Source organism: Eretmochelys imbricata, chromosome 7 (assembly GCF_965152235.1).
Source record: "Eretmochelys imbricata isolate rEreImb1 chromosome 7, rEreImb1.hap1, whole genome shotgun sequence".
Taxonomy (NCBI): Eukaryota; Metazoa; Chordata; order Testudines; family Cheloniidae; genus Eretmochelys; species Eretmochelys imbricata.
This window is the reverse complement of record NC_135578.1, coordinates 119,721,941-119,744,684: the sequence shown is the minus strand read 5'-3', so window position 1 is coordinate 119,744,684 and position 22,744 is coordinate 119,721,941. Positions and strand designations below refer to the sequence as shown.

The window sequence follows — 22,744 nt, the reverse complement described above, 5'->3', positions numbered from 1 at the left end:
TCTCTGTCACTTACAGAAAGTCTTACAGATTGTACATTAACACACATTAGAAAAGCCCAAGTGGAACAACCACTACACCCTGCTTGAATGATGGACCAAGTATTCAATTCTCTTTATGAAACAGAAGAGCTGTACATGGAACTGAGACACAGATGCCACGTCCCATGGCAGGCACATGTTGAAGAGTGAAACCCCGTCCCATCCCCCCAAAATGGAAGAGACTCTCTTAAAAGACATTCAGCTCTTGAATAGCAATAATGGCTTCAGTACAAGGCATTTCCTGCAGGTGAGGCTGCACTTTGGGTCCATGGCTGTATCACTTCCCCCACCTTCATAAAGCCTGCAGTAGAAGATGAAAGCAATAAATCTGGGGTCAGGGAGGCGGTTAGACTCCAGGAGAACAAATCCTAGCCCCTTGTGACAAAGTTCTCCCAGCAAATAAATAGCAACAGCAATACCCCAGCATGAGAAGGGGATCTCTGCAGGATGATGTCTGGCCTGCCCCTTGTACCTCTTCTTGCTACCACATTTAAGGTCTGATCACCTGAGACGCAAAGTACACCTATCCTCCAGTGGTTCAAGCCCTCAGAGCTGCACCATACAGCTTATGAAGGAGATCACTTGCACAAGGTTTGCCAGAACATGCTGTGTGAATACAGAGTGCTTCCCCCACGGGGAGGGGCATCTGCAGGGTCCTTCCTAGCCTGAATTTGCAGTAAACATCTGTAAGATGCCCACCTCGGCAAAATAAGCACCTCATGTTTAAGCAGCCTTAGCAAAGCAATCAGATAAATCCAGAAAGTCCCTGCTATTGCTTCACATGTAGCTAATATAGGGTAATTTGTAAAGTTCTGCTTCCCCATTGCCGGCATATGGTTGCAAACTCAACTTTAAAAGCCCTCCCAAAAACCACCAAGAGCTGAATTACAGTTGAGACATCCATGCTGGCTTTCAAGTGGGTTTGCTCTGACACTTTACACAAGGGAAATGAGAGATGTTTTAAAATGGCCTTGTTCTCTCCCTTATCCCTACCCCCCCGCCCCCCCATTTCTTGTATCAATTTTTTTTTGGTCCATGACATGTCATTTCCTGTGTCACCTGGGTCATGGATTTCTTTCTGTGCTTCTGATATGCTAAATTCAGACTCCTCACAGGAAACGTCAAACAGAGTTTCACTTCTCTCTAGCGGTAATAATAACCCACTGAGGAGGGACTTAAGCCACAGCTGCCTCACCAGATCCTGCACGTGATAGGTCTGTGTAAAAATAGGGCTGGTGAGGACACCATACAATGCACTGGGAACTCAGCCGCTGCCAGAGGCGCATTACTTTCATTTTAAAATGTTCCACAGAGCTTCTGATGTATCTACAAGTCCCTATTGCTCTCTAAACCCTTCCTTATATTTTTGTTTATTGTATCCAAGTTGCCCGTTGTGACTGTCCTTTGATTACGCATCATTGTTTAATGGTTTGTGCTGATAAAAGCCAAAGCCCAATAGCACTTGCTCCCTCACGCCCGACCTACAGCAGCCAGACATGTGCTGTCACTCCAGTCTTCTTGTTCTCCTGAAAAAATGACCGGCACTGGTATGTGGTGGTTTGGGGATGCAGACAGAGAGCTGCCAGAATTTGGCGTGGAGACCATCAACTTCACTTCTCAAGTGGTAGCCGCAGCCATTAACCAATAGCCCTTCTCTTTTCTCTTCTTTCCCCCTTCCTGAACAATGCAGAAGTCACTTTCTGATCCAAAACACTTGTAATGTCATCGGTAAGGTTACAGATAAAACCAGGGTGGTCACCTAATAACCCTCAACCCCTGCCCTAGGGTATGGCTCACTTTGTATCACCTGAGGCTGGCTGCAAGCTCGTCGCAGAAGCAACATTGACCACCCTGCCCCCCAAGTTCTCGGCTTATGCCCTCTGCCTTTGTACATCAGGACCCCTTTCCACTGGAAGGGTGGATTTGGGCATCCATCCTCAAGGGCGGGATAATGGTTCCTCCTGGAAAGGGAAACCTTCTCTCCAAGGTTCGCTCTCAGCAGCAGGCTGGATAATTCGTCTATTGCCAGAGGGTGTCACTCTCAATGAGATGGGATCAAATCTACTTTTCAGATGTGCCTTAACTAAGTTGAGTGGGTTAGAGCACCCTGCTGTAAGGTGGCATCACCGGTGCTGTCTAGGCAGCCATCAAGGACAATATTCCCCCCTCTTCTAAAAAGAGAGCCACGTGATGTGTACAGTCAAGACAAGAGCCCTACCCTCAAAATACAAAATTGTTTAAAGCCCGCCAGATTTAGAAGTCAAGACTTGATCCTCAGACTCTAGCTCTCCTGTGGTTGCTTGAAGCTTGGAAGAGGCTGTAAATTCACCATGCTTTGGTCCCAGAGGGCTGTGGGTCTCACCTCCCTCCAGCTGAGACTCCTAAAAGCAACTTATCAAAACAGCAGCATTTAGGAGGACTGGAGGCAGTCTTGTCTGGACGCAGATGGAGACCTTCCAGGGGGTGTTTAGAAGGAGGGACAGGACAGCAGTTCTACTATGGAGGCTAAGAGTTTGCCACATCCAGCTTTAAAGCTCCTGATGGCCAGTCGCCCATGTGCGCCACTCTCTTCCTTAGCCATAGCTGTTCTGCCTGCCTGCTTGCCTTGGTAGGATAAAAAAAAAAAAAAAAAAATGTACTAGATTACTCATACTAGGTTGCGAGGTTAATATCTACCTTGCTAGAAGACTGTTATATCTGGGCTTATTTCACAGAGGCATCAGTGGGTTCCTCTACACACACACACATCAGCTGCTTAACTGGGAAACACAGTTTGTCCCTTAGGAACCTGCTCTGTTTGTGTCTGTCTTGCTAACATCAAAAGAATGCTCAATTGTGTTCTTCAGAACAGCACTGGGACACTGTCCTCACCATATGTTCACCCAGGCAGTAAGTCCACTGCCCTGCCCTTTACCGGGATGATAATGAAAGAGACTAATTATATTGTATCACAAATGCATCCTGCCCCCCGTCTCCGGTATGCTTCCCAAGTGAGAAGGATTTTGCAAGGTACAGGAAGTGTGTATTTGGGTGGGGGAGGAAAGGGGAAGAGGTTGTTTAGCTGCAGCTGAAAGTCCTACTAAGTGGGCACTTTTGCAACTTGAATTTCCATTAGTTTAAAAAACTATGGTTGATTTCAATGCCGCTTTCTCTGCTGCTACGTGGGGGATTGAAATCAATCTGCAGGGTCTGGGTTTTAACCCCACCACACACACGCAGAAAAATCAGCTGTTACTAAACTTCCAAGCTGCAATCACAGGGCTGTTGCTTTTTACAAGCAGGAGGTCTCATTTGCAACATTATTTTTTGTGGGAGCCACCTTAGTTTCCCTCTCATCTCCTTCCCTTCCTCCTCCTTTAAAAACAAACTAAATATTTGATTAGAGATTTTGAATAACCCCCAATATTTGCATTGCAACCCCTGAAAAGATTAGTCCTGTCTGTTGCTTGTCACCACCACAGGGCCTGGTGCACAATGGGAAAAAACAAACCAGCCAACCCATTGGTGGAGTGGAGGAACACTGACAGCATAAATCTTTCAGTTTCTCCCCTTCTTTCTTCCCCTCCCACTCTGTAGAAACCAGGGCCTGCACTGGTTTCCATGAAAGGCGAGAGTCTCTCCCGCTGAAGTCAACTGCCCGCAAGAGGTTTCTGCAATGCCCCAAGGACTTGTGCTTGGTGGAAGAGCATTTCTCCGCTGGTCCTGCTAAAGGGATTCTTTGTGGAGCATGTTTGTATGTCCCACAGAGGGAATGTGCACTGTGTACTCGTTTATCAGTGCGGATGTGTTCCTCAGCATCTCATGAAACGTGTCCACTGTCTTTCTGTAAGCATCCCTGTGCAGAACAAACGGACGGAAAAGGTTGAGTGGCTCTGCCTTCTGGAACACCATTGGGAAGTTCAGCACCTCGGGCACCTTCCGGTTTCCAATGAAGAAGTGGCAGAGCTTCTTTTCCTGCAGGCTTTTCTCCAGGAACTTCAGCATGTCTTGCAGCCTGACCTCCAGGTTCTCAGAGGCCCAGTCCTGATAGGGCCGGGTCTGCAGTAAATGCAGCATCACCGTCTTCAGGTGGTAGTTGGTGAGGCTGCTGGGACCTGTTAAGCTACACTGCTTTCCATGAAGGAAGGAGAGGATCTGAAGGCAGCTGAGGTGGCAGGCACTGGCAGGCAGCTTTTTGGAGATGGAGTGGATGAACCTCCTCTCGTACACGGCAAAAGTAACAAACCAGTCAGTACTGGAGACAGGATCAGCCATTAGGCTGCTGCGGGGGAAATGGGAGATGAAATAGGCATCCGAGTCTTCACACTGTACCACAGGGGTAAGGTGAAAGGCAATGGACTTCCCAGACCTGAACTTTATCTTCAGGGCTCCCGGTGAGTCCAAGAGGTTGAAGGTGAGGTCGAATTCATATTTGTGGGAGATTTTGTTCCAGGACTTGGTGATCGCAATCTGGAACCACTTCATGACCTGGTCAGCATCCAGATACTGGGTATTCTTGCAGCACAGCAGATCCTCCATCTCACCACTGCGCGTGGTCTGGTTGGTTTGGCTATGGAGGAGGCACAGCATGTCTTCCCCCAGCTTAGTCTTGCCACAGATGCAACCTGCTGCATCCTCATCTGCCCTGCAGACTTTTATGGTGCCGTAGCCTTGTTTGTCCGGTGGGACTGACTCCCTTGAGCACCAGGTCTGGGATCGGAAACAGTATGGCTCTGGGGGTGTGAAAGGGACGATCAAGTCGCAAACCAAAGGCTTGTGCACCCTCCAGTTTTCGTACATGCTCCCCACCCCTATGGACTCCTCCACTTCCATGTCGGCGTCTCGGTTACACACGCTCCTCAGGGCCTCCAGCAAGTCGTCTGCAAAGCCTTCCACCAACTCTCGCTTCCTAGCCATGTCACCGGTGGCACCCAGGATACACCTCTCGTAGAAGTTGGCCAACGCGGCTTTGTCTGGGAGGGCCACGCCCTTGAATGCTTTCCCGAGAACGGCCATGTCGTCCTCCTCACAGGCTGACTCCTGCCAGTTCCCATCTTGGTAATCCTGCCTCCAGAGCTCGATCAGCAGGAAGATGACCATGGACATGGCGCTCCACAAGTCCCAGGGGAGGGGTTCCTTGTTGTTCTGTTCCTCCGGCTCCGTGGCCTTTTCCAAAGTCTTCAGCGTGGCCTCCTGTCTGGCAATCTCTTGCTCCAAACGCAGCTGCTCCAGCCGGAGGTTCTCCTCATGCGCCTTCATCTTCTGAATGATGTCCTCAGCGTACTCAGGAACGGTGGCATTCTCTTTGGGGAAGAGAAGTGGGTGGTTGACGATGGCCGTAATCACCACCAGACACACCCGGAAGATCCCTGCTGGCATGGCGATTCCTTCCCTGCAAGAGAGAGGAGCAGAAAAACCCACTGTCAGTGTCACAGATATTTCAGCCTCCACCCATGGTCAGAGGAGTAGTGAAATAAGGTCAGTGATTTTGTCGAACGTGGTCAAGCCCTTTCTCCTTGCTCCAGCTAAATATCTGACACAGGGTCTTTGGGACACCCTGGCAAGGACCTCTTAGACACAGGCACTTGTTCGTGAACTCCTAGACAGAGGCTTAGAGAGGAGGCAGGTAAGCGTGTGTGGATTCCCAGAGTTGTCTACAGCTCTGCTATCCTTTGGAGCCAGAGGACGACGCTTTCACTGCTGTCACTCCATTGTGACTCTGTTGGAAAACTCTCCCTGCCCCCCCCGACCCCCACGAGTGGGTGGAGGCAGTCTTCCCCTTCTCTGAACACACCCTGGCCCACCTGAAGGCAGAGAACAGTGGGCAGGCTGAAAGAAGGGCTGGAAATCTGTCCCTCCTCCCCCACAGTCTTGTGCAGTTGACCATTGCCAACCTAAGAAGGGACAGAGGCACAATGCAGGTGGGTGGGACCATAGGGAAGGGGAATGGTCATGATATGGGGGGGCGGCAAGGATATCCTTTGTGCAGGGCATGCCTAGAGCCTCACATTGCCTAAATCCAACCCTACTATCTCCACAATCAGTGCTGCTCATTCACACGTGGGGTGGTAACATGGTTGCACGGTTTTGTGCCTCTGGGCGGGAGGCACATCCCAAGTCGCTTCCCGCTCCTTCAAAGTATCACAGCGTCACTGCACAGCCGAGATCATGCTGGGGCACGTCCGTCCCAGTGTAGTGGCTGCCACAACACAGTAGCATTTAGAAGAAGGCAGGGCGGGTGAGTCTGCAGCTCGGGGGTGGGGAGGGGCAGGTTCCTCACACCCAGAGAGGGATGGTGTTAAATACATCATGCAGTTTAATTTTGGCACCTGCTGATCTATTACTGAACGATGCATTGGAAAACATCCCTGTCAGGTCCGAACGAACATCAACACTTCTTCCTCAGAGCTGCAGTCCCAGTCAACCGGCTCTATTCTGAAGGGTCTGGGGCATGCTGTTCTACTGCCAAATATGTACCACTCGGTTTACATGCAGCAACAGTTGCCACCTGACACCCCCTTCACCCAGTCTTGGCTGGGGTGACAGCTTCACAGTGTTTTGGGAGGCTTTATTTGTAACGGCTACCATAATGCATTGGGTCTGCAAATGAATGAGTGTTTAGCGCCCCAGGGGTTCCTGGGAGCTGATGATATTAAAGAAATTAACTCCCAGCTTTGCTGGGCACAATCCTATTGCCTGGGCATCTACCCAACACTGAGTGAAACTCCCAGAGTCCTAGCCAGCATGAATTAGTAGGAGTTCTTTGGGTATTTAGGGGTAGCATTTCCTTTGATTGGAGATTGATCTCCCTCTTCTCTCCATGGTGCTAGGAAGTCACTAGCTCTAAAGGTCTCCTTGTTTGCCAAGTATTACCCCTGGGCCTTAACACAACAGGGAATCCAAGAGGACTAGAGAAGAGTACGGTGTTTTTTTTAATTTCTGGTGGAACACTTGGATGCAACAGACCCATGGTATGTGTGGACGTGCGAGACACAAGAGGTATGCATCTGGGAAAAATAAGGGACTCTGCTATGAGAATAAAGGTACATTAATACAATACAATGAAAGCCAGCCAGAACCAAAGTAAATACTTCTTAACTAACTAATGTATACTATTGGGGTGGGGTGGATCCTAAGTAGGTATTATGGTGATCCCATTGCTGTAGCTTCTGGGCAATAATGGTAGGTAGCATGTTACACGGTATGAGAGGCTGTCTTGTCTGTAGTACAAATTCACAAGCTGACAATCTTCTTGGTTTTCTCAGGTCATATTGTAACAAATCCATGCCACCTAGGAATTTATGGTTGTGGGGCTGTGCTGCCCCTGCTTACTACTCAGTGCCTTATGACAGCAGAGAGACTAGAACTCCGATCCTCCTGCTCCAGAAACACAGGCCAACATTTGAACGTAAGGAGACTCACCATTAGGTTAGCAGTATGGGGCATATGACACACAGCTGAGCACTTCTCCAGTAGGGAATAGACATTCATAGACATACCAGCCAGTTCATTACAGCACAACAAGTCATGAGACAATATGGTGTCACCATAAAAGGTAGCCCCTTGCCCTTCCACATGAGGATATTATACATACTAAGAGGATACCATCTTTTACTATGAAGGCACTGTTCCAATATTGTCAGCTGTCAGGCTACTGTATCCTGGCTCCCACTGAGACCACCATTAATTTCGGCATCATGACGTGGAGCTAGGTGCTATATTGGGTTAGTGCACACTACCCTTACCCCTCTCAAGACCATATATTGCCTTAACAGAAAAGTCACTGAAAATGTGTTCAGTGGTTTCTTGTTCTACTTTCCATTCATGTATTTCCCCAGGGCACCACATAATTAGTGACTAACTTAGACTGTAAGCACCTTGCCTCCTTGTATTTCCAGAGCACCAGTGTGGTGGAAACAACAATAGATGGTATATATTTATCCATAAGTGGTAGCCTCTGCTCAAGAGAGGGCTGGGATAGGAATAGCAAGGGAGGGGAGAGCAAATCAGGACGGAGGGGCATTGGCAGAACTGCAGAAGGGAAGCTCACGCAATGCTCAAGACAATGCTAAGAGTCCCTCCCCTTCACAACCATTACATTCATTCCCAGTGTTTTTCAGCCATCCCTCCCACTCCACACACATACAAATTTCATCTAGAGAAGACTGGAAATCCCAATTGTTTCTCATTTTTTGCATCTACCATGAACTCATCATTTTGTAAAACAGCGGCAAGTCCAGGAGGCACAGTGACACCATGAGACTCACGCCCTGGTGCGGTTTAAAAATAAGCTGGGTCGTCCCCCCCCGCCCATGTCTCAAACGCTTTTTATCAGTTTGCGAAGGAAAGGCAGGAAATGCTGCCGAGTTCCTTTCCTCGGCACTGTGCTTTTGCAGAACTGTGTGTACATTTAGAGATTAAAAAAAACCAGAACACATGACAGGGTGCCAGAGGCCATACTTCTGCCTTCAGAGCCTGAGTAGGGGCTGGGCTATGCTTAAGAGCTGTACCAGTGTAACTACGTGGGTTGGAAGAGTGATTTTTTTTTTTTTTTTTTTAAAACTGACATTGCTCTATTAGGACAAGCCTAGTATAGATTCAGTTCTACCAGGATGGGTCGAGTTCTACCAGTATAAAAAGGTGCCTTACAGCAGAAATAGCCATATCAGTGCAAAACATCTTTATACGTTATACTGCATCCACACGAGCGGGGATTGTACTGCGTTACCTACACCAGCATAATTAAACACAGGACAACTTTCTACTGCAGCGAGGGCTTAGTCGGTTTCAGTCCCTCCAGACTGAGGTGGGCAGGGGACCAGCTCTGATACCGGCTACTAGGAACATTCCATTCCCAGATCTCATCCAATGCAGCTTCACAGTGTGTGTGTGAGTGAGAGAGAGAGAGATAAGATACAGGGGGGCTGGCCTGGTAGCACTACCTTTTAAGTTTGTCCAGCCTGCCTTCTCATTACAAGACCCTGTTTTCAGTTGCTTATCCCTTTGCCAAGTGTTAACTGTTTGGGCTGAAATTTCCTGTAACGAGTGTTTGATCCAGGCTGTTTCATTTTTTGAGAGCGCGTTTCAGCCAAAACAGTCCAGCCATTGTTGAGAACGAGGCTAGGGAAAAATACCTTGTTTTGTTCATGTTAAGGAAAAAAAAAAAAAAAAACCAAAAACCTTCTGGTGACTTTTTTTTTTTTTTTTAAACAGCTCTAAGTGCTCCCATGCTTTGTAGCAGGGACTTGACATTTAGCAAGGAGCAGCTTTGAGCCTTTTTCAGCCCTATGAAAATCTGCCAAATTTGGTCAAGTTACAAGCCGTTGGGGGGGGGGGGAAAAACCCCACTTCCCCTGGGAGTTTGCAGAGCAGAGGCTTCTTAGAGCTTAACAGCTAAAATGTCCACAAGTTTTGTCCTCACTGAGCATGCACAAGTCTCTTTCAGCTCCCACTATGACCAGACCCTACATGTGCCAGCCTCCCAGAGTGACTGAGCGTGGTCCAGCCCCTCACAGTGCCTGCGTATGCCCAGACTGCTCATGCGCCATCCCCACAGAGCGACAGAGCACCCTCCAAACCAGGGCGACAGTGGGGAAAGCCAGACTTTCCCTGTAGTGGCTGCTCCAGGCCAGGGTGAAGCCAGGCACCAAAAGAAAGAGCAGGAGGAAACCTCTCTCCTGTGCGGTCAATGACATCTCCCCCCACTCCTAGGCAGTACGGGGGAAACCATCTGATTTGAACACAGAGGGGAGAAGAGCTAGACTGGGGGTGGTGGAAGGAGTAGTTTGGGACAAGGAGTCTGGGATGGGAGGGGAACTGGGACTAGAAACAAAGGTTGAGAATGGAAAGACAGATCTGACAAGGAGCTAGAGTCTGAGCAGGATGGGCATTGCGTGGGCAAAAAGCCTGCAACAAGGAGCCCGGGCGGGAGGCAGGACAAGGGGGGGGGGGGGGGGGAGACTAGGACTGGGACCCAATTGGGATAAGAGATTGGACGAGGAGCCGCAGAGGGGTGAACTTGTGGGAGACTGATGAGAAGCAGAGACTGGCATTAGGCAGACAACGAGAATGGGGCTAGGCAAGGGAAACGACAGGGGCAGGTTGGAGGGGCAGGGCAGGAGAGGTCAAGATTGGGGGTGGGGGATGGAAGAGGCAGAATGGAAGCCAGGAATCCTGAGTCTCACTGCTCCTCTACTCTCTGCGGATATCTGTGAAGCCCACTGGCAAAGTGTGTCTCTCACCCCCCTCTAGCGCTGGTCCACACAGAGCACGACAATCTACCACTGCAACAAATGAGGCAGAGGTCTTCCAGACAACAGCCTCCTTCACTGTACAACCCCAGTTCATTCTCAGTCCAGAGAACTGAATGAGGCAGGGATCCTGTGGGGAAAAAACCAGGGGGATATCATCTAACACAACACTGTATCACAATGCATATGTGCAAGGGGCTCAGGAGGTGTCAAATTAAGATTACACAGACAACCTCAACTCCGGCATTTCCTAACTTTTGAGTGGTTGACTTTGCAACCATAATAATGTTCTTTTAATGTAGCTTTTTGTGGGTAATGTTGTGATACTTAGCTCTTGCACAAAGGCAGCCAAGCATTTTGCTGCTTATTGGTCAATATTGGTCAGTATTCCCACTATGCTGCCTTTAGCTCCCATGGTGCTGCTTTGAAGGCTGCTGTATTTGTGGTAGTGGGTGAGCAAGATGGGCAGGGAACCTGGTTCCGGCAGTTGAGACCACCTACACAGAGCCCCATCTGCTTCCCCCATCCTCATCCCAGGCCTTCAGCCTGGCCCAGTCAGCTCCGTGCACCCCTCTGAAAACGTCCCACACTTTGAAAACCTCTGCTCTAAGAGATCTGCTGTAGCTCAAACAGGAATTAATTCAGCGAAGTTCTGTGGCCTTTGTTATACAGGAGGTCAGACCAGGTGATCACAGTGATCCCTTGTGGCCTTAAAAACCTATGAATAAACCTAAGTATTAATGACACATTTGGAGGGCAGGGGAGGATGGAACCATTTGTCCATGGCCCTAGTGAGTGATTGGACCCACACAATCTAAGCTTTCATTAAAAAAAAAAAAAAAAAAAAATACGTAGAAGTTCTAGCTCTTATGGGTTGCAAAGAAAAAATGTCTCTGTAGGTGATCTGAGTATTAACTACTTCAGTGCTGTCTTCCTGAGTCTACTATCATCTCCTTCCAGTGCCTCTGCTGCTGCTCATAGTTTGGCGAAGCTGCAGCAGAACTAGGTTAACAAGCTTGACCAGTGCCACTGCTGCTATTCAGAGCCCTGTGGGCAGCTGTGAATTATCAAGACTCCACTCAGTCTCATGCTGCTGCTGAAGCACACTTGGAAGCATGCACTGGCGAGGATAACCCCCAAACCTCCACAAAATGAGACTCTACCTCAATACCAGAGACTTCTTTGTCCCCCAGCTGCCTTGATCCTTGAAGAGACAGAGAGTTCCTTCTCCTTTCCAACAGCTAGCACTTCAAACTTAGACCCTTTTTGGCTGGAGGCTGATACAGAAGATAAAGATCCCACTCACACAATGCCCAGGTTCGGTACCCTGGTAAACATGCCAGCATGTCCTCTTCCCAGCTGCTGGTGTCAGGGTAGTTGGGACTTCTTCCGAGGGCGTCACCGTTGGGCTTTCCCATTGGAACCTCCCCTCTTTTGTCTCTACCTCTAAGCTGGTAGATTTAAATCCCCCACCTAGGAAATGCCCGGTACACTCTTCCAAGCTCGGAGTATCATTATCAGACTGGAGTCAGCTTGCAGAACTAGGTCCCAAGTTCGTGTCTCACAGAAGCCACTGCACATCAAAAGCGAGGTGAGACAAGCCTCAAGGTTCATCAAAGGACTCTCTCCATTTCATGAGGTGGGGCAGTACCATGGCAGGTCACACAGGCGCTGTACTGTGCTCTGGGGGAGGGTGCGGCTGCTCTTTTGGCCTGGGATAGATTAGATGCAACCGCCAAAACCCAAGTGCTTAAACACACCGAGAACTCTAATATTTATAAATGCACTCCCACCCTACCCACGCTTGTCAGCTGGCGAAGTGCGGCAGTTGTAACAAAGCAGCAGCACCTGTGAGATGCGTTCCGGTTTGCTTGAGGGTAGCTCCTAGCGCAGACCCGGGGGGGGGGGGGGGAGAGGAGGGATGGGGAGGGGAGGGCTACCCCCCAGATGTTCTGGTTTAACTTGGTTTTAAACTTGGAGAGTGGTCAGTTTGGATGAGCTATTACCAGCAGGAGAGTGAGTCTGTGTGTGTATGGGGGTGGGTTTTTGGAGGGGGGTGAGGGAGTGAGAGAACCTGGATTTGTGCAGGAAATGGCCTAACTTCATTATCATGCACATTGTGTAAAGAGTTGTCACTTTGGATGGGCTATCACCAGCAGGAGAGTGAATTTGTGTGGGGGGGTGGAGGGTGAGAAAACCTGGATTTGTGCTGGAAATGGCCTAACCTGACGATTACTTTAGATAAGCTATTACCAGCAGGACAGTGGGGTGGGAGGAGGTATTGTTTCATATTCTCTGTGTATATATAAAGTCTGCTGCAGTTTCCACGGTATGCATCTGATGAAGTGAGCTGTAGCTCACGAAAGCTCATGCTCAAATAAATTGGTTAGTCTCTAAGGTGCCACAAGGACTCCTTTTCTATCTGGCTTCTATCACTCAGGGCGATAAACCCTCCATCGCTGAAAGTTCTGCCAATGCTGAAGTGAGACGTGCCAGACTTGTACTGAGCAACGGAGATCTGCGAGGACTTCCCACTAGCTGGTCCTTACACAGGAACAAGGGCGCTGCCATCTTGGATACTGCCAAAGCAGAGAATAAACAGGGCTGATCACGCTCTGAGGAACTCTTGGTTAAACAGATGATAGCTTGCGCTGTTCTTGTGGCTCCTGGGAGCGAACTCTCCTGGGAAGCATGCTGCTCACCAGTCCTGTCGGCTACTAGCGCTCGACAGAACAGGGGTTACTACAGCTAATGCATGTGCTCCGGTTTGCTTTTGCTCACATTATGTTCATTTAGTGCTGGAGAAAGGCACTGGATTTCAGTTCCTAGCACAATCCTCCCCATCCTTCTCTTTATCCACAAAACAGGTACGTCACAGGTGGTGGTAGGGGAGGGATTGGAAGGGATCCATCTCCATGGCCGACTCAATCTTTGGCTTCTCTAACAAGGCTGCCAATGAAGAAGGACCAGTTAGTGCCATCAGTCTGTGATGTGGACTTCTGTGCACTGGGAACTGGCCAGCTATCGCCTGCCAGCTCTTTTCGCGCAGATTGCCGAAGAGTCACCACTGAGTTATACTGGTGAGCCAGAGAAGAGCTCTATATCCCACTGCCGGTGCCAGGCAGAGACATGGCTGTACTTAAAACAAGATACTTTGGAAAGCCTCAAGTTAAGCCCTGCTGCATGGGACAACTTTCACGGTAGGTTAGTTTTAAGACACCAGTCAACTCTGAGTCCATTTAACACAGAACCAATATTAAATTTGTATTACACCTGCTAAAATTAACATCACTACAACCATCAGAACTTCCACCCTGCTTCACGAATATTAAATCTCACCCACTCTTTGCAGAATCGTGTCACCTCCATTTCACAGCTGGGGAAGCAAATGACCAGAGAGATTAAGGGACTTGCCAGAGGGGACACAGCAGATCAGTAGCGCAGCCAGAAATAGACCCCAAGAGTGCTTGTTATCCAGTCTCTGGCTCAGTGCCTCCTTCCATGATGCACTGCCTCATGAAACATGAAGCTGAAGGCCTATGCTTGCCCTCAGATATTCACTTATGCATCTCTGCTGCTCAGTAGTCAGCTACTGCCCTGGTTCAGTAGTTCTGATTTTTAACGTCTCAAAAACAAATCCACCACAACCAAGCAAGAAAAGAAACACTAGTAGCTGGATCACTGTAGGGTCAAGATTTTCTTTTAAAAAATAGATACGTTATAAAAATCATCCCTGCCCTATCTATCCAGATCTTTGGTACTTATAAGGTCGCTGTTACTGTTGTATCTAAAGACTGTGAGAATAAATACACTGATTGCTTCACAATACCCCTGTAAGATATCCCTATTGCACAGATGGGGAATTGAGGCACAGAGAACCCAAGCAATTTACCCAAGGTCACAGAGACAGACTATGGCAGAGCAGGGAATTGAACTGGATTCTCCTGAGTGCTAGACTAATGCCCTAATCCCTAGACAGTCTTTCTTGTCTCCAGGCCCACCCCTCTTACTCCAACACTCTATTTTTTCTCCCCTTACAGCACACTAAGGGGGAGAAAGGATGACTCCTTCCCAACACCACACCCTCTCCCCCATAAGAGGCCAGAATGTTGCCTTGGAAACTCCACCCCAGATTAGATGCTCAGCCATGGGATAACTGACAAGGATACTTGCCTGGTAACGATTGTTTTGCCATTTGATTGCCAGCACTGTTGCCTTCAGGAGGTCTATGAACATCGTGCCTGGGGCAGACTCTCAGTGCCAAAGGGGTCAGTCGCACGGCCAGAGTTGGACGTCCTGCCTAGTGGCCTGGTGCAAACAGTTCGGAAGTGATGGTTTTCTCCCCCAGTAGCACAATCAGATATTTTCATGGAAATGTTGATGTTCGTCCTGGATGCAGGACAAGGCAGCCCCTCCTTCTCCTAAACAGACTGACTGACTCAGACCCTAATCCGGCTCTGCTGTTTGCTCTAATAGATCCCAGGCAGCTCCAGGAAGTCACCCTTTCAAAAGGGAACAGTCCCAGTATTTCATCTATAGATGAAATACATTTTAGTAGCTTCCATTACAAGAATAAAACCCATAGAAGAGACAGCCGATTTATTTTGACTCAAGCAGAGAACAGCCACTCACTCAGGAGCACGTGGCCAAACCCCAGAGAACGGTGCTACTTGTTGGATTTTCGATCCAACACACAATCTCACCATCACATGGGCAATCTATCGAGGTATTTCCAAGGCTCTGCTCACCCTGGCATCTAAGCACCATTTGCACCAGTGAAAGTCCACTATGCTCTCCTGTGCACGTATTAATTATTTGCACTGAGGTAGCTCCCAGGAGCCCCAGTCAGGGACCAAGACCTTATTACGCTAGGCACTGTACAGACACAGAACAAAAAGACAGCCCCTGCCCCAAAGAGTTTACAATCCAAGTATAAGACCAGAGACCATAGGTGGATAAAGAAACGGGAGAGTACAAGGACAGTGTAATTAGTCCGTGTAGTGGGCAGTGGTCTTAGCACACCAGTTGTCTAACCACTGTCGAGTTGTTGGTTTTTCGACTGCTAGCCTGCTCCGTTCTGGTTAGCAGGCCACAGAGACACATGTTGCAAGAAGCCTCAGCTCCGCGGAAAGCACTCAGGAGGATTTTTACAGCATTTCACTGGGCTGCCTGTCTCCAACCTCTATGCTACAAACACAGACGGTGGGGCAGGAAGTGCATATGCCGCTCCCACCCATCCCAACAATGTATTCGGTTGTTGTAGAGTCGATGCCAGAGAACATCTTGGCTGGGCTTTTTAAGTCACATACATTCATGCTGTTGGTCTAGAACAATTGGAACTTTTACACTTAGGCCAAAAACGTTTGACCCACTGGCCTGGACAGCTCCCCCATTTAGCTCACTGAATTGGACAGAAGCGATCACAACAGCCAGTCGGTCATCCGCACCTCATGCAATCTTTCATCAGCACAGATGGTCGCAAGTTACAGCAACCCCCTGCTGTTATACTGGCTGGCCCCGTAACAGTAGCTACGGGGAAAGAGCAATGCCATTGCACACATGCTCCCCGTCTCCTGCTTGATGTCCACATTGGGACCCATTAAGGAAATTTCTCCCCTGATCTCCCTCTTCTGCCCCACTCCACCCTGTCGGCAGCAACAGCGGATATCCCTGAAGAGTAGTCTCATGGCAGAGGAAGGGAAGGAAAGCCTGCATTAGGACTACAGAGAGGGGCCAATTGCCAAAAACTTCCACACAGAATCTCTCCCCGCTCCCGCAATTCTTAACAAGTAAAAAAAAAAAAAAAGTCAAACCTGCCATAAAGCTAAACAAGTTGTTAACTGTTACGCCAGCTCTCCCAGCACCCAGAACTTTCCCACCCACTTCTATGGGTACTGGCAATATGGCAGATTTAGAGCTCCTATTTCTTCCATCCCTGACACCACCTCCTATTTCTATACTAGCTAGAAGTAGGAGGACCCTGCATTGACCATGGATTTCAAAGGTGGTGGTGTGAACCTCTCCATTAAGGGCCTGGTCCAAAGCCTAGTGAAGCCACTGGAAAGATGCCCATTGTCATCACTGCTGTTTGGATCAGAGCCCAGAGGCAGGGACTGAGAACTACACTGATCCAAGACTTTCTGCATCATACTGAGTCCTGAAACAGGACAAGTTAGCACACTTAAAATTATTGCAGGGCCCCGATCTAAGGGTCCAATACCTTGCTAATTATCAGTGCTCAAAATGAAGGCTAGCTCCTGGGAGCGAACTCTCCTGGGAAGCATGCTGTTCACCAGTCCTGTCGGCTACTAGTGCTCGACAGAACAGGAGTTACTACAGCTAATGCGTGTGCTTCGGTGGTTTGTGAAATACGGAACCTTTTAAAGGTCACATTATCTCAATAACCATTTGCAGTTGTTTCTCCACAATCCTTTGAATTCCAACTTACCTTGACCATTGTAGCAAGAACCATTACAACAGGACACCAATGCTTTATATTGAAAGGAGAACTGGAATCCCATCTTACAAAATGTATAAAAAATCCCCACTTCTCTTCGGGCATTAGACACCTGCTAAAATAACTAGTCGGAATCTGTGAGTCCTGCTGCGGCTGACATGAAGGGGAAAGCAAGCTAGTAAATAGGAGAGATGAGATTTTAAGATCTGATTGGCTAAATTTCCTCTCTCACGGATTACATATCAGTGTAACTGCATTGACTTCGGTGCAGTTGCTTCCCAGTAGAAGTGTGTGTGTAGAATCAGGCCCTGATATCATATTGCCTTGCGCCCTGCTAACCTCTTGGAGGAACAGTGCAAACACTTTCAGGAGCAGTAATCTTTTCCAAACACTCATCCTGGATCAGCGATCATAAACCCAGAAAACAGACAAATATGTTGGCTAAAGAATACATTCTGCTAAACTGTGGTTTTAAATTAGTTTAAATCAGTAAGAGCGAGAAGATAAAATAAGCAAGCTAGCAAGTAAACAAGATAACCCTTCCCCACACAATTTCATGCAGCTTCTCCTGCACCCGGAGCCATCACCTCCTAGTCAATTTCACATGGTGGGGTGGCACACCTATTGCCAAAGGTCCAAGGAGTTATCTGGGAAACTTGGGCAATTTCCTGCTTTGCATTCCTACCGCCACAAATCCTTTCACTTTCCCCTTCCCTGAGTGTTTCATAAAATAAACGTTGGAAAAGGAAGCTCTGCAAGGAATTGTTAGCAGGAGAGAAGAGATGTGACACACATTGCCATGGTGAAAGCACTGAATACAAGGGCGTGCTAGCATTTGGGTTATTAGGCCACGTGTTTCTTGTTAGGGACATGTCTGTGGTGAACATGAACGCTCACTTCCTTTATAAATATGAGTGCATGAAAGGAGGGCTTTGTTCAGAAGCCCGAGGACACGCCCCCGCTGTAGTTTAAAGGCTAATTTACAGCGCCATGGGAATGATGCGTCATTACTTCAGGGTCCCCACTAGTGGGCCCAAAATCCGCATTGCCAGGGAGGCCTCTGAGCTCAGTTTAAGAGTACAGAGTAAAAGCTACCACTCCAGGTGGGAGACCGGAGTTCAACAATTTCCAGGACTAGGAGTGCATGCAGGACTGAGCCAGAAATCCACATTCCAGAGGTCTGAATGATTCCAATCAAGTCCCTAGTATTTTACATTTCCTCCAGGAGCTGCTTCTGAGTTAGAAACCACAACCACCACCATCTGAGTGTCTGAAGTGGCAGCTTATCGATAAGAAGCTGGAATGCAGCTCAGCCAATCTCAGTAGAGAATGTCTTTAGAACTCTTAACTCCAGCATCAAACAGAAGCCTGGCGTTAGTGCTTTAACCATCAGGCTGCACATACCGGACTCCCAGGTTAAAATCCTGGTAAAACCTTTAGTACCAAGCAGGTTTATTATGCAAGGGTCTTTTACAGAAGGCCTTAAAAGAGAGAGGGACACATTTTCAGCTGATGTAAATACACATAAAATCATTGCCTTCTTACACCAGCTAAGATCAGCTGATTGATCCCATGTGCCCTAGATATATAGAGCCCACAGCTATTCATGCAAGGACCTAGGTCGAATTCTTCCCTTCCCACCCCAGTCTGTAACTCCAGAAGTGGCTGCATTTCAGTGATGCCTTGTGTTAGACGGATAAAATTTCAAAATGGCCAAAGTCTACTTTTGAATTTTTTTTTATCCTTAATGTGTATGTGTGTGTACACACATCCCTCCATAGAAAAAGCTATATTAAGAACATTAAGTTGCACAAGGTAGCACTCAAGGGAAGCAATAATGCCAATTTAATATCGCCCAAGTACCCTTAATTCTGTCCCTCGGGTCGATAAATCACATTCTTTACAGGTTAGTCTCTAAGGTGCCACTAGTCCTCCTTGTGCATTGTAAGGAGAGTGGTCACTTTAGATAAGCTATTACCAGCAGGAGAGTGGGTTTGTGTTTGTGTGTGGGGGGGGGCAGCGGGGGGAGGGGGTGAGAAAACCTAGATTTGTGCTGGAAATGGCCCAACTTGATTATCATACACATTGTAAGGAGAAAAGGAGTACTTGTGGCACCTTAGAGACTAACCAATTTATTTAAGCATGAGCTTTCGTGAGCTACAGCTCACTTCATCAGATGCATACCGTGGAAACTGCAGCAGACTTTATATATACACAGAGAATATGAAACAATACCTCCTCCCACCCCACTGTCCTGCTGGTAATAGCTTATCTAAAGTAATCATCAGGTTAGGCCATTTCCAGCACAAATCCAGGTTTTCTCACCCTCCACCCCCCCACACAAATTCACTCTCCTGCTGGTGATAGCCCATCCAAAGTGACAACTCTTTACACAATGTGCATGATAATGAAGTTAGGCCATTTCCTGCACAAATCCAGGTTCTCTCAATCCCTCACCCCCCTCCAGAAACCCACCCCCATACACACACAGACTCACTCTCCTGCTGGTAATAGCTCATCCAAACTGACCACTCTCCAAGTTTAAATCCAAGTTAAACCAGAACATCTGGTTTAAGCTATTACCAGCAGGACAGTGGGGTGGGAGGAGGTATTGTTTCATATTCTCTGTGTATATATAAAGTCTGCTGCAGTTTCCACGGTATGCATCTGATGAAGTGAGCTGTAGCTCACGAAAGCTCATGCTCAAATAAATTGGTTAGTCTCTAAGGTGCCACAAGTACTCCTTTTCTTTTTGCGAATACAGACTAACACGGCTGTTACTCTGAAACCTGTCATTGTAAGGAGAGTGATCACTTTAGATAAGCTATTACCAGCAGGAGAGTGGGGTGGGGAGAGGTATTTTTTCATGCTTTGCGTGTATAAAAAGATCTTCTACACTTTCCACAGTATGCATCCGATGAAGTGAGCTGTAGCTCACAAAAGCTTATGCTCAAATAAATTGGTTAGTCTCTAAGGTGCCACAAGTACTCCTTTTCTTTTTACAAGTCCTCCTGTTCTTTTTGAGGATACAGACTAACACGGCTGCTACTCTGAAACCATTCTTTACGTGACCACTTTTTCCTCAAGAGAGAACAACATTCAATTTTATCTACATTCCAACATATTCACACAGCATCTATGTTCTATTTCCTTCCCATAATGGACCAGTGGGTCTTTACTAATTTACTCTTAACAATGGTAACTTCTTTACTCTCTGTGGGCCAGTCTGTGAAACCTCATTCCCCACTGCTGAGCAGTCACTCACCAAAGCCATGGTCCCGATGAATTCAGTGGGACTACACAAGTGAGTAACTGCTCAGTGGGAGTCAGGGTTGGTCTGGCCCTATGGGATTTAATTTTTCATTGCTTTGTCTAAAGCAATGCATCAAATATTTTCGACTAGAAGCACCACCATTCCTTGGTGCAGTTCAGGGCAGGAGGTAGTTAATTACAGAGCTAGCTTACCTGAAAATGTAGGGCTCAGCCACTCCCTGTTTCTGCTTGGGTGAAGGAACCCCGACTCTATTCTTGCAGGCTCAAAGGCAACACTTCATTTGCCTTTACAATGTGATCATCACAACCACATGGGCTAGAAAATGCATTTTAAAAGAGCTTAAATTCTGCAGAAACAGGTGTCTTTGGCTCTTGTTCTCCCGAAGGCAAGCGTTCCACGCACCAAAGGGGAGTGGATTTTTTCCAAGCTGTGCATGTGGCAATGCGGTGCATAAAATGTTCTCTCACTGTATATATTGAAAGAGCATCTTTGCCCCAGGTAAAAATCTCATTGATATGAGTAATGTGCTGGCTCAACCAGAAAAGTGACCTCCCAAAAGGGGTAAAACAGAAAAACGGGAGAGTCCATTTAAGTGCAGGAAGTGGTAGAGGCAAGAAAGCAAGTGCTCCAACTCTCACAGCTTTGATCTTGGCAGATGGGAAGAGTGTGCCCAGGAATGCTTTTGGAAAACTGCTTTGCTGGCATCAGAACAGCCATTTCAACCAAAGACCGAGAGGGGGGACCCCCTCTCACAAGACTGGATCCAAAAAATGACATGAGACAACATGGTACCAAGCAGCCAGCCAAGAGTAATTCCAGACTGAGTGCCAAACATTAACAACCTCCCCTTTTCTGCACACACAAGCCAAGAGCGTTTCCAAATTAAGGTCCTCTATAAAGTCATCTTGTTATTGCTTGTCCAGGTGGGTTTTGCTGATTCGGTTCATCTCCTGATGGTATTAGCACATAACCCAAGCATCCAGATTTCCATTAAAAAAAAAAAAACAATGCATCATTACCAAAAAAGCAACCCATGTTTTTCCTACAGCCTTGCTCATTAGCATTTTAAAGGAGATTTACTTACTGTCAAGTGAGCCAGCTCCAAAGTGAAAGCCCTTCTAGTAGGTCCCTGTGGAAGCGGCATTTTCTATTTCCAGATCACCTCTGGGAACAAGTACTTTGCCTGCTAAAGATCTCAAGGGGCTTTACATACATTCATTAAGGTTCATATTATTACCTCTGTGCTGTAGAGAAGATACATTTGTCCATCCTCTCCCGCCCCTCGCTGCCTCCAGAAATGCAGCTAGCTCTGGCATGGAATTCTGCATAACGTAAGAACGGCCCTGCCGGGTCAGACCAAAGGTCCATCTAGCCCAGTATCCTGTCTTCCGACAGTGGCCGATGCCAGGTGCCCCAGAGGGAATGAACAGAACAGGGAATCGTCAAGTGATCCATCCTCTGTAGCTCATTCCCAGCTTCTGGCAAACGGAGGCTAGGGACACCATCCCCGCCCATTCTGGCAAATAGCCATTGATGGACCTGTCCTCCAAGAATTTATCTAGTTCTTTGTTGAACCCTGTTATGGTCTTGGCTTTCACAACATCCTCTAGCAAGGAGTTCCACAGGTTGACTGTGATTTGTGTGAAGAAATACTTTCTTTTATTTGTTTTAAACCTGCTGCCTATTAATTTTGTTTGGTGACCGCTAGTTCTTGTGTTATGAGAAGTAGTAAACAACAGTTCCTTGTTTACTTTCTCCACACCAGTCATGATTTTATAGACCTCAATCATATCTTCCCTTAGCCATCTCTTTTCCAAGCTGAAAACATAAAGAGAACTGAAGAAGAAGAACCGCAAGTTAAGAGGGGGAAGTTAGTTAGGCACAATACAGTTACCATAGATGGAAATTAGTCAGGGCACAGATTGTTACGAAGAGTCATGCAGCATACAATCCACAGGCCCAGAGCCACAGCTGTATTCAATGGAAGTTAGGAAATACTATTGTGGCTCTCGACCTATAGTGACCAGTTATAATCAGCTTTTAAATCCCAGCTCCTTTGACTGGCCACCCAAATCCGATCACAGGTTTGTTGCAGTCACAAACACACATGCAGGTGAGGAAATCCCTTAGCAGACTCCTTTCTCATTGATCATCCCCCACTTTTAAAGTTGTTTAATGCTTATGAATAGGGCCAAATTAACACCCAGAGAGACAGAAGGTCTAAGAGGGGTGGATGATTTTATGCCATTACATGCTAGTTGTTTCACCAAAGGCACCTTCCTGTCCTAAACAGCTTACACAAGCTAGAAAAGCTTAGTCGGGGGGATTGGTTGATTTCAGCAAGCAGCAGGAGAAAACGGAGGGAAGGAGGTAGAGAACAGAGGTAAGTGGAGCAGAAAGCATGAATGGATACTGAGCAACAACGCAGGAAAGATCCACCCTGATCTTTTATAGGGAGGAAGAGTGATGGTCTGGCTGGACTTTTTTGACATCAGAGACTTAGGAAGTTACACTTCAGAGAAATTATGTAGACAGGTGACTGGCCATGTCCATTAGTTAAACAGGGGTCATTCAAACAGTGCTCAGCTTGTTCCCTTGCGTGCTGGGCACTGGGGGAGGGGGAGACAGTGCATAGCTATTTCTCAAAGCCAAATAATAAGCACTGTGCTCGGGCTAGGAAGTCTTGAGATCCAAAGCTTAAGTAAGTCAACAGGAGCCCTCCTATGGGCCTTGGATCAGGCCCTT

General features: G+C 47.6%; 1 protein-coding gene across 1 annotated transcript in view; it reads right to left on the bottom strand.

The window, feature by feature from the left end:
• Positions 1-1,056: 1,056 nt before the first annotated feature.
• ITPRIP (inositol 1,4,5-trisphosphate receptor interacting protein) overlaps positions 1,057-22,744 on the bottom strand; it is a 30,202-nt gene continuing 8,514 nt past the window's right edge. The window contains exon 2 of the mRNA XM_077823216.1: positions 1,057-5,410. Within this exon, the coding sequence (XP_077679342.1) occupies positions 3,745-5,397 (1,653 nt within the window). The 5' untranslated portion in view covers positions 5,398-5,410 and the 3' untranslated portion in view covers positions 1,057-3,744. The remainder of the gene's footprint in view (positions 5,411-22,744) is intronic.